The sequence below is a fragment of the Phoenix dactylifera genome, unplaced genomic scaffold (genome assembly GCF_009389715.1).
Source record: "Phoenix dactylifera cultivar Barhee BC4 unplaced genomic scaffold, palm_55x_up_171113_PBpolish2nd_filt_p 000164F, whole genome shotgun sequence".
In the NCBI taxonomy this organism is placed as follows: Eukaryota; Viridiplantae; Streptophyta; class Magnoliopsida; order Arecales; family Arecaceae; genus Phoenix; species Phoenix dactylifera.
Genome location: NW_024067706.1, coordinates 291,320 through 303,932, shown reverse-complemented (window position 1 = coordinate 303,932; position 12,613 = coordinate 291,320). Strand labels below are relative to the sequence as shown.

The 12,613-nt window shown below is 33.0% G+C and overlaps 1 protein-coding gene across 2 annotated transcripts in view; it reads right to left on the bottom strand.

The window, feature by feature from the left end:
* LOC103722450 (flowering time control protein FY-like) overlaps nt 1-12,613 on the bottom strand; it is a 42,214-nt gene that overhangs the window by 23,999 nt on the left and 5,602 nt on the right. For both annotated transcript variants that reach the window (XM_039117031.1, XM_039117032.1), the window contains exon 2: nt 12,420-12,511. In XM_039117031.1, the coding sequence (XP_038972959.1) occupies nt 12,420-12,511 (92 nt within the window). The remainder of the gene's footprint in view (nt 1-12,419; nt 12,512-12,613) is intronic.

Below are 12,613 nucleotides of genomic sequence, written 5' to 3'. Positions count from 1 at the left end.
TTTTACCTATAGTTCTAATACACATAAATTAAATAGTAAAGCTATTAATATTAAACAAATATGGATTCCAAAAGGAACAATTATAGCTAACCTGCAAGAACCCAAAAGAGCTTAGGTTCCTAAGTTGAAAATCTAATTATTTTTTCAGCAGGTGTGTCTAGCTACCCAAGGTTCTAATGAAAGATATTATCTGGACAATGGGTGCTCTAGACACGTGTTAAAGAATGAAACTTAAAATGTAATTAAGAAAAGTGACTAAAATGGAGGAAATAATGAAATTAGTAATTCTTGCATCCTCTCATACTAAAATTGCTTTATTAGTTGATTAAAACATAACTTGCAAGTATTAATCATTTTTTGTGATATAAGTGATATTTTTGGTATGAAAAAAAAATATATCCAAATCACTCCATCTTTCTATATTATGCTTTACCTATAGATGGATAATTTAGTAAATCAATTCTCCCAGAATAACTCTATGAATTTTCTATATGCTTGATTGAGAGTTCTTATCCATGGTATTATCTTCTATTGATCATAAACATAAGAATATGTACTTGATATGCTCTTAAAAATATGCATTATAAATACTAATATCAAAGAAATTTTTTTTGGCATATAAAATTAACTTATGCTAGTATGGAACTAATTTCAAAAGACCTTGTCATTGGTTTACTTAGATTATCTTCTGCAAGGTCAAAGTTTTGCTATGCATGTTAACTAAGGAAACAAACAAGAATCAATTTCTAAATCTAAAGATGTTGTTTCCATCACTAAGTTTTCAAAAGCTTACATTGGATTTGTTCTTGGCAAATAAAATTGAAGTATTTTCTGTATTTGCTAAATCTTGTAAAAGTGTTTCAAATGAAAAAGGTTTCCAAACTGTGAAAATAAAGAGTATCATGGCACAGTATTGAAAACCAAAATTCTGATAAGGTTTGCACAGAAAAAATATTGAATACAATTGTTTCTGCACCAAGGACACCATAAGTAAAATAGGGTTAATCGAATTCTTGAAGAAATGAAAAAAACAATGTTGTATGATAGTCATTTTTTATTAAAAAGCTATCACTACTTGTCATACATATGGTTTCTATTAGATCTATTTTTAATGAAAACTTCTTTTGATCTTCTGAAAAATAGAAAATAAACTATTGCATATCTTTCATATTTTTCAGTCGTACATGTTATGCTTGATAATGTTCTTATGAAAATAATGCCAAATCTGATAAAGATACTTCTGTCTTTGGGTATCATTCATCAAGCAATGCATATAAAATATTCAATGAAAAGATTCTAGTTGTAGAAATATCAATTCATTTTATTCTTTATGAGACTAATGATCTTTCATCAAGTCACTAAAATCAGATTATATATGTATATGGTTAATCTTTTTGCTTACATATAACAATCTGAAACTAAAACACCTTAAGAAGAATGAACAAGATTATAATTGGTCAAGTTAAACTAAATCATTTTTGAAAGAGATAGAATTTGAAATCTTGCCGATAAAATCTAAAAACTTGTTAATAATTAGAACCAAATTAAGTTTTTCAGAAATGCACTTAATGAAGAAAAATTGGTGACTACTAAAAGATTCAATCAAGAAAAGATGAAATAGATCTTGATGAAATTCTTGCATGATTAGAAGTAAAGATCACCATTATCATTTGCTTGCTTTATGAGCTTTATATTCTGTCAAATGAATGTGTAGAATGCACTCCTATGTGGTTATTTCATTAAAGAAGATTTATGTAAAATAACCACCTTATTTGAAACTCATTACAAATATGATAAAGCAATATGTGATTTGGAACAAGCACCAAAAGCATGATATAAAAGCTCGAGTAACTTTTTGATATAAAGTAATAGTGATAAATTTATGCATCAAAAAGAAGAATTTGTGATATCTTATTTGCTCAAAGTATACATTGATGACATCATTTTTGGTTCTACTAATAAAGATTTATATGAATATTTTACTAAGCTCATGCAAGGTGAGTTTGAAATATGTATGATGAATGAATTAACATTTTCTCTCGAACTTCAAATTTAGACAAACAAGAAAGGGGATCTTCATTGACCAAAGTTAGTCCACAAAAAAACTCTTATAGAAGATTGGCATGAAGGTATGTCTATGACCCCATCTTGTAGAATTTGAAAAGGATGAGCAAGGTAGATCTATTGTTTTAAAGCTGTATTGAAGCATGACAGAATAATTATTTTATCATATAGCTAGTAGACCAGATTGTATGCTCATTATGTGCCCTTGTGCAAGATTTCAATCTAACTCTAATGAATCATATTTTATTGATAACAAATGAATCATAATCTGAATTTCGATAGAAACAACTGTTTAAGATAATTTGATTAAAACTTAGCTAGCATGTCTTATTGATAATTATCTTAAGCAAATAAAATCTAAGCTAAATTGATTCTGAAAACAAGAAATTGATTTAACCTTTGATGAATCTTCCTATTGCCTCACTTGCTTGTCCTTGAACCATCTTGGTTAATAAAACTATCTCTTTAGTTCAAGTGACATGTGTTTGCTTATATTTAGGCAATCTCTTGAATAAAATGACTCAACATTCAATTATTGTCATATCTTATGTTGAGTCATCTAGTTAAGAAATATGTTGTATGAATGTTTTGTATCGTGAAGAAACTAATGACTTTCTTTCAAGAAAGAAAAGAATTTTGTTAATAATGCAGGATCCTTGAGCAAGAAAATGAGAGATTTTAACTAGAAGGACGCCTCCACGTAAGATACAATAAACATTCACATGCAAACAAGAGAGGGGACCTTCTTCAGCCAAAAGTTCACACATAAGAAATCTAGTAGGTATTTGACTTGAAGAATGCAGAATGAATCGATAATTTTAGATACCTCTCTCATAAATTAGCTGAGCAAAGTCAATAACTTAAATCTTATTGTGGCATGATTAAAATCTTTAATTATTAATTTCTTAATATCATGTCTATATATGTATGGATTGACTTACGCTTTTAGAAATTGTTTCATGGTTTGCTCAAACTAAAATATATCTTTGCCTATGTCATAACCATGAAATACACAAGTTTATGTTTAAAATTTTGATTTAAAATAACTTGTGAGAAGTTATGAATCTTTAAGCATAATGAAAATATGAAAATATTGTTTGCATGATATACATGTATATAATACATTAGATTATTTCTTTATTCTGCTCTTTCATGTAAATTACTTGAGAATAACAAAGAGAGAGAGATAAAGAAGAGAAAATGAACATTATTCAAGGGAAGTAAAATCTAAGTAAAAGCAAATACTCCAATCTTAAGGAAAAGCAAAACAAGCATAATATATTCGGCACATTTGTGAAACTTGTGTGAGCATTCTTTTGGAAGGGATAAAATCCGTAGTTAATTACACTTAAACAGGGAGAGTTTGAAGTGAACATTTTAACCTTTCTATATTGCTCGTCATAGGAATGGTGCCAATGGGGAGACTAGTGGTAGTATCCGACACTATTTGATCCAACTATTCGATATAGGGTATATTAGGGACGGCACAAGAGGGAGGCTAGTGGTAATACCTCGTGCCCCTTCCAACTCTACCGCATAGGGAGCAAATAGAGTATAGAGCATAAGAAAGTAAAAACAAAAAACAAAATCAAAATGTTCATTAATTGGTTAAGGAAAGATATTCAAAAAAAATGATGAGGAAATGAATGACAAAGTAAATGAAAGTATATAAGAAGAATCAAATCAAGTTTTAATCACTTGAAAACACACCTTAAGGATGAAATCAGTGCATAATTATATAAGAAAAGTTTATTTAAATAGAATAATTTTGATGCCTTGATTGTTTGCTCCGATACGCATCTAAAACATATCATTTTCTATCTTATAAGTTTATTAAAATTGGTCTAAAAGATGTATTTTTCAATAATCTTGATTGCGAACAAATGTTTCTAAATATATGATTTTATTTTGATATTAAAAAGATTTATTGTGCTTCATGTATACATTGCTGAGAAACTATGATTAAGAAATTGAGTTCTATAAATATACACTTCAATGTCATCTATATGTTTTCTCTTCTACATTATTAAAGGCCTCTATCATTAAAAGAACAAGCTTTTTTAAAGAAGAGTGAATGATCTTAAAGCTAAAAATGTTTTAACTCACTCAAATGACTCTTAAAAGAAAGAAAATGTAATTGCTTTTGAAAGAAATTAAGCTTCAAAAGAATTATTTTCTAATTAATATTTCAGTACATTTTCTCAAAGATTAAGAGGAAGCATAACTTGTTCTTGAAAGATGAAAAAGAGTGATTGCTATAAATTTTGAAAAACTTTAGATCACTTTACATTCTTGATATCATAGAATTTCAGTTTTATTCACGTTTATCATTAAAATCTGAAATTCAACAAAAAAAAAAGAATGATTAAAGAAGAATGCATCTTTTGAGGGGGAGTTTTAGACATATCAGTCTCTCTAGATTTTGCATCTTATTCAAAAGTCACCATTATATCATGCATACCTTGAATATTTTATGAATTGATTTTGATGAACCTCCTTGTGTTGCCATTACTTGTCTTAGTTATATATAGCCTATACTTTGAGTTTAATTCTATAGAGCGTTTATTATCTCAAATGAATATGATTTGATACTTGCAAATATGCTCTCAATGGGTTAAGATTGAAAATATGCTGAAATTTATAAAAAACATATTTTCAAGATTAACAATTTGAATGTTTTATTGAAAATTATCTTCAAATTCTAAACTCCTAAATGGAATGCTCAATTAAGAGGGAGAAAGAAAATTTCAGGAGGAGAGATCATATGAAACTTAATCGCATAAATCTATAACTAAAGAAGAGAGAAAGAGTACTAAATGAGAAATGATCCTAATACCCTCCAATATGTATCATCTGAAATTTAAATCTGAAAATCTTTATGATACACCTTGAGGCTTTTTGGTTAATATATCTTATGCATCAATCATGAACCAAATTGCAATTCAAACAGTTGATCAAAAGAGCCTCTAGTTTAATGAAAGAGGGGGAGAATAATGTATAGAGCTAAATTTCCTTCAGTATCTCTTATAAACACAAATTTAAAGTAACTACTATATGTGATAGATTTATAGATTTTAAAATGCACCTAATTGGCAAATCAGCTGTTTTGAAAATTATTTTAAAAAAAATGAATTCTATCTGTCTCTATTAGAAAATCTATTTTGGAATTCACTAATGAGTTCTAATTAGCTTGCACTTTAGAGTTTCTATCCTGTGCCAATTCCTTTTAATTGATTTTGATGTTATTCTCTTTAACGGAGCAAAAGAAAGTCTTTAAAAGAGCTCTAAAAGAACTTTCAAAGCTTTGCATTTTTTGTATGCTCTAAGATATATCATAAATTGCATGAATTCATGTTTTGGTATTTGTGCCACAATATTGTTATATCATAAAAGAACTTTAAAGTCATTAAGAATTAATGATCCAACATGATGTTATATTTTTCGAGTATATAAGTTTTGATATTATACTATAAAAAATTGATTAGATTGCTCTCATGTTGCTATATATTTAATATATTGGGCAAAAAATCTTAAATGAACAAGCCTTCATAATTGTTATTAAAGATCTTTCAAAAAAGGAGGAAGGTTGGATTTCCATTCGTGCTTTCTTTGAATATCATTCTTGACACTTCTTGAATTAACTTGAAAAAGATTCCACCTGCACTTGATTTGAAAACTATCTTTGGAATCTATATTTAAAGGTCTCTTTTGGTTCGTATCTCAAATGTATTATTCTTAAAGCCAAACTTTTCATTCTTGATTCTGATGACATTCTTAAAGCCAAATAATTTCGAGTTTATTCTTTTTGAAAGAGGGGTAAAAGAACTTTACAAGAATGTTAAAATTATCAAATTCAATGTGATCTCATTTAAATTTGCTCTGAAATCATTTTAATTGGCTCTGATACATGCTCATTAATCTTGTTCTGACATTATTGCCTTGAGTTATTTCATTCATATTCATGCAATAATTCGACATGCATTGACTGAAAATCAGAGTACAATAAGGGAGAGAAATATCTAAGTTTAGTTTATTACTTTGCGCTTAATGTTTCATTGTTTTGCAACCTTTTTGATGTTGTCAAAAAGGGGAAGAAATATTTGAGTATATGCTCATAATGTTTTATGTGTTGATTACGTTAAGTTGATTAAATCTAAAACATTATCATGAAGTATATTTTAAATATGCATGTTTTCTACTTCATGCAACTTAGCTATGCATTAGTTCTAGAACACAATCTATTTTATATTGCATATACTCCAAGTTTTGTCATCATCAAAAAGGGGGAGATTGCTGACCCAAAGATTGATTTAAAGATTGATTTTGATGATCACAAAACCTTGAAGTATAATTACTAATGTTTGTGTTGCAAGAAGAAAGATAATTTGTTTTGCAAGAAACATAGCAAATTGGAAAAATACAAGAAGGCCTCAAAAGCTCTCAAGAAAAGTTGGAAGAAAGCCATGCTGCATTGGCCCAAGGTTCAAGTTCAAAGGATTCAAGTTGGAAGAACAAACTCTAAGAAAAATTCAAAAGAACAGTCCTCGAGTCGACTCCTGAAAGTTCAGAATCGACTCTGGCACTCTGGAGTTTCAAGGAACAGTGCTCGAGTCGACTCCTACTATTCACGAGCCGACTCCCGCAGAAAAAGACAGAGAGTTGATTTTCAGCGCTACAGTGCTCGAGTCGATTCCAGCTACGTCGAGTCGACTTCCAGCTATAGTGCCGAGTCGACTCCTACTTCATTCAAGCCGTCTCTCTCAGTCAGGACAGAAAGTAGTTTTCAGTGCTACAGTTCTCGAGTCGACTCCAGCTACAGTCAAGTCGACTCCCAGCTACAGTGCCGGGCAGATTTCTATTCACGAGTCGACTCCTACTTCAGCCGAGTCGACTCGAGCACGCTGGGAGGCATAACGGCTAGTTTTTTCTCAACTCCAACGGCTCTATTTTTGTCTCTAACGGCTAGATTTTTGTTCCCACACCATCTAAAGCTATAACATCAAGGGGAGAGAAAGGGGAGAAGATAAGAAGTGGGAGAGAACACATAGGGAAGAGATTTCAAAGGGATTTTAAGAGAAACCTCCCAAAAGCACAAAAAGGTCATTCAAAGCAAAAGAGAGAGAAGAAGAGCATCTGAATGAATCCCAAGGCTTCCTCTCCAACTGTGTGCTGCCTCAGTGATCCTCTACCTCGTGCGAAATCAGAAGAGGATCAAGTAAAGAAGAAGCCGAGTTCCTTCATTTGCAAAACTTGGTTGAGGGCTTCTTCTCTTTACTCTAATTGTTTACATTGTTATATCTGCTTGTTTAAGAAGCTTGTATTTGTTTTAAACCCTTGTTCTAATATCTTGTAACTTGATTCAATCAAGGGATTGAATCAAGGGGTTAAGATTTGTTGGTGAGCCAAAGGAAAAAACCAATGGTGTAAGGTCGTGGTTGGTGAACCGGAAAAAACCAACTGGGTTTGATTGTCACCCCGGAAAAACAATCGGTTGGTTCTAGTCGGTGAGCCTGTGAAAACCGACCGAGTTCGTTGTGACCTCGTGAAAACAACAAGTTAAGTTGTGAGCTTGTAAAACAACCGGATGTAATCTGAGGAATTATAGTGAAATTTCCAAGAGGTCTTGAGGAGTGGATGTAGGTGTTGGGGTGCACCGAACCACTATATGTTTGTTGTGTTTGTGATGCTTTCTTTCATTGTTTAATTACCTCACTTACTTAGATAAATATCTAATTGAATTGCTTGCTTAACTCTTATCCGCGCATCCTTTAGTTGCAAGTATATTCAAATTGTTTAATCAAGTTTCATTTAATAAAACTGCATTAAGATACATTGTATTGAAATGCTTGCTTGGAAAAATCTAGACTAATTGTTTTTTGAGTCCGCTGCTTGATAGTTTAATTTTGATCAGATTAGAAGCAAACTGTTGCTAAGTTTAAAATCCACTATGCATCTATACAACTTAGCTTAATTAATTGAAAAGTTTTAAAAGACCCAATTCACCCCCCCTCTTGGGTTGTATCTACTGGGCAACAGGTACCAAATGTAGCAACATTATAATAAGATGGTACCCGTATAAGATCCGGTACCAAGACGGCGAACCTTGGTAATGATTGCTTAATGGAAGCAATTGTAATAATTAAATACACATCTATAATAATTAAGCATACACAATACATTTTTTAGCTTGAAAATACATACATCAAATTAATTTCAATTACAAAATACATATCAACATCTAGTCCCTTGTGGAATATCTATGCCACTTGTGGACATAGGAATCTTGTTCGTAGTTGAGGCCTTGGAATGACTACAACCCAAATACACCCACCCTTACATCAAATAATTTGAGCATCTTGGATAACCATCCCAATACTGATATTTTGTCTAACACTGAGCTAGCCATCGCACTCCCATTTAAGAGAAGATCACAACAACCAATATGATCCATAATCTGGTTGATGCAGTGGAGGTAGTAGCCACTCGAATATGATGCCTCGGATGAAGGATATACATATGGGTCATATCCTGGCTATGCAAAATAGGACCTAGTGAACGATGAGGATCCAGGGACATCCAAAAACTCTAAACCATCTACTATATCATTAACTGCAGTAGCGCCACATCCTAAACCACCTCGAGCATTCAACGTCGTCTGGCTATCTAAATAGAGCTGATAGCAAAACAATAGTAAGTGTTTTCAACAACAAAATAAACAAAGTTCTATAATATTTTTAGATAAACTAATGTCTTTTATGATATAAATGCACCTAGTATATGTGATAATTTATAAAATTATGCATTTCTTACCATATTTTCATGATTTTTGTTGAATTAGTAATTAGTTTTTAAGTTATTAAATGCTTCAAAAATCAGATAATTTGCATTTGTAATGCAGGAAATAGTTCAATTACTTCAAAAAAATCATTCTGCATTATCCATAAAAAATACTAGTATTTTATATTCTTATAAATTATAATTTTTTAAATATTTTTAATTTTAAATAAAAAGATTAATATTTAACATTAAAATATCTAAATAATTAGTTTTAATTTGGACTATCATAGAACCCTATCATGTGTAGTACATATGTTTTTTCTTCCCACGGATAAGTCTTAATTATCCCTTAATTTTAAAAATTATTTGCATTTAAGCTTAGTTCACATAGCCATAACTATACCTAAATTTAAACAAATTACTATCAATCAAGGTACGCAGAACCGACCGAACCGACGTACCGGTTGAAGCCAGTACCGAACCGGCCAACCGAAAAAGAAAAAAAACCGAGGCACGCGCACAGGCACGTGCACGTCCGCATTTTAGCTATATAGTGGCATTAAATGCCCACGCGGGGCCATGTGGGCTCGCTGCCCCGCGCATGGGCGAGGAGAACCACATGTGGAATCGCGCAAGGGCGCGAGCGATTCCCCGCTCGCGCCCGCGCAAGAGCACTGCCCCGCGCACGGATGGTTTTTTTTTTCTTTTCTTTTACCCTTCCTTTCTTCTTCCTCTCCTTTCTTCCCCTCTCTCCTCTTTTCTCCTCTCTTTCCCCGTTCTCCCGCAAGCAACACAGATGATCCTCGTCGGCCTAAGGGAGGAGGTCGGCCCGAGGCCTAGTGCGACAGGTAAGTTTCTTTTTCTTCCTCTTCTTTCTTCCTCTTTCTTCCTCTTCTTCTTCCTCCTCTTTCTTCCTCTTTCTTCCTCTTCTTTCCTCTTCTTCCTTTTCTTCTTCCCCATGAGTACCGGTGCGAACCGGTACGGACAAAAAATCGAATTCCATGGTTATACCGTACCGGTGGAGGCCGGTACCAGTATGGTATAGACTGAACCGGTCGGTTCTGACCGATTCAGCAGACCTTGCTATCAATATAAGATAGCAACTAATATGCAATTAACATTTTTAAAAAAATTTAAGCATTGTTTTATTTATTATGATATTTAAACGCAAAATATACTTTTAACCTAAAAATTAAACGATCAATTAAAAAATCATCATTTCCTCTTCAATACATAGATCATCCTTATATCTATAGCATATCATAAAATCATGCTAAAATACAAAATTTCAAGCATAATTTCTCTTGACTTTAAGCATTGTTTTATTTATTCTGATATTAAACCAAAAATATACTTTTAATCTAAAAATTAAACGACCAACTAAAAAATCATGATTTCCTCCTTAATACATAGATCATCCTTAGATCTATAACATATCATAAAATCATGCCAAAATACAAAATTTTGAGCATAATTTCTCTTGATTTTATCAATTTTTGGCCTATTTTAGGTGTAAAAAATTAGAGAGAGAGAGAGAAGAATAAAGAGGAGGAAGAGGATAATACCTGATTTGGCTTGGATTTGGACCTAAAAATTAACAAATCAGTATTCTTCTTTGATTTTTTCTCACAAAACCCACCCTTCCCTTCACAATTTTTTGAAGAAAAGAGAGGAGAATAGCACCCTATGGTTTCCTCCTCTCCTTTTGGTCATGAGATGGCATAAACCGACTCGAACTGAGTCACATCAACCGAACCACGCGGTTCTACTTGGTTCACAGCAGTTGGGCCAGTTTGTACCATCTTGAACCATATAGCCAAACCGACTCATTTCCCTACCTGTTCAGTTCAATAAACACAAAACCAGGCAGTTCATTGTGTTTAGCAAACCGAAAAGCAAGGCGTAATGTTCCCCACCAAGAATTTCGATAAAAATATTAATCACCATCTCTCTCATGGCTAGTACATATCGCACCAATTACCACTAGTACATGATATCGGATAGGTTTTGACAATTATCATACCAATCAGCATGTGATGAACATGTTTTTGAGCATTTACATAATCTGGAACTAATTTTTATAACAAAATAATAATTAGAATATTAAGTAAAATTACACATTTAATTATATGAAAGATAAATAAACTTATCTAAGGTGTCTCTTTAACTATAGCAAGTATCTAGTAAGTCTAATATCAAAAAACTTGGCAACATATGACTTTTCAATCGTTACCCTTCTATGTTCATAGTTTGTAGAATGATTTCTTAATCAAATTAGTAAAGAAAAAGCATAAACATATTCTAAATGAACCTCTTTGCTATTTTTCCTTCTTCCGCTTTGGATGCCGGAATGGACACAAAAAACAATAAAATGATCTAAGCATGATTTTATCATCCAAAAATATGCTTTAAATCTCAAGGTGACACTTAATCAGCCTTAAAGATCTCTAACAGCCTAAACTAGCTTGGACTGAGCAGTATGAGCATGTATTTGGTAGAACCTGTTGGATCAAAGGCCAGTTGAGCCAGTATGACAAGTCCATGGGAAACCATCCAAAAATCAGTTATCTGGTAAATCAACACCAGCACAAACCAGTATAGACAAAACAGAATTCATCCCCACCCTCTTTCCTTCCTCCCCTCCTTCAAGGTCAAAAACATTTTCTCCTTTATAAGTCCGTTACCTACCAACAATTCTGTAACCTATGAAGCAAGGTCCGCCGTACCGATACCGGTTGGCGTACCGATGGCGTCCCGGACCGGTGGCGTACCGGTGGCGTACCGGTCCGAACCGGTGGCGTACCGGTCCGTACCGGTCCCGTACCGGTTCGTCAATAATAAATTACCGGTACCGGATTTCATGCTGATCCGATACCGGTCCCAGGCCGGACCGGTACGTACCGGCTGGTACGGACCGACACGGCAGACCATGCTGTGAAGTGTTACATAGACCATTCAACCAGGACTTTTCACAGCACCAGACTTGCTAACTTTTGCACAAGCTTTACCACTACATAAAACTGCATCCCAGCAATGGACTACGATCTCAGGTACAATGCCCATTCCAGTCATAATATTTATTGTAATGTGAAATACAGGCACAAATCTTTATAGCATCACTCCAGTGGTTCCATGAGATGAGAACTTGTCATTCTTTTTTGTCAATGATCACTTCATGGACCTTATAACTAATAGAAAAACCAACTTTTGAACAGCAAGCATAAAGCTTCTCACACAAATGAGGCCATGCTAAGTCAAGAAAGTTTCAGGTCATCATGAATATCCACTAAATTGAGCTGGTAAAGTTTTCTCATGGTTCAACAGCAGAAATCCCTAAAGCCTGAAACAAAAACAATTTGCTCCTCAGTAGAAGTTGATGAATTTAACTTCCTTTGCCAAATAAAGGGTCCATCAATTCCTGGAAGAATGACAGAAATCCATGTGATAAAAGCATATACATATATTAAGTAATATGCAATAAAGAATGTGAGCAAGCATGAAAATCAAGGTCTAAAAGTTAATAATCAAAATTTGTACCATAACTTTAGAAGTCGTAAAAATCAATTAGTAGATATTACCTGCATATATCGAACAACTGTGCTCGTATAGTCCACGGCTCGCCGTTGAACAAGCTTTCGCATCCTTTTAGCAGCAAAACTGTCTCCATGGGCTGCGAATATAAACAGAGAGCACACCATTTAATAACACGAAAAAGAGAGATCCTAATTTAGCAAAAGCAAAGATAATATTTTACAATCATCCCAAAAAGGAA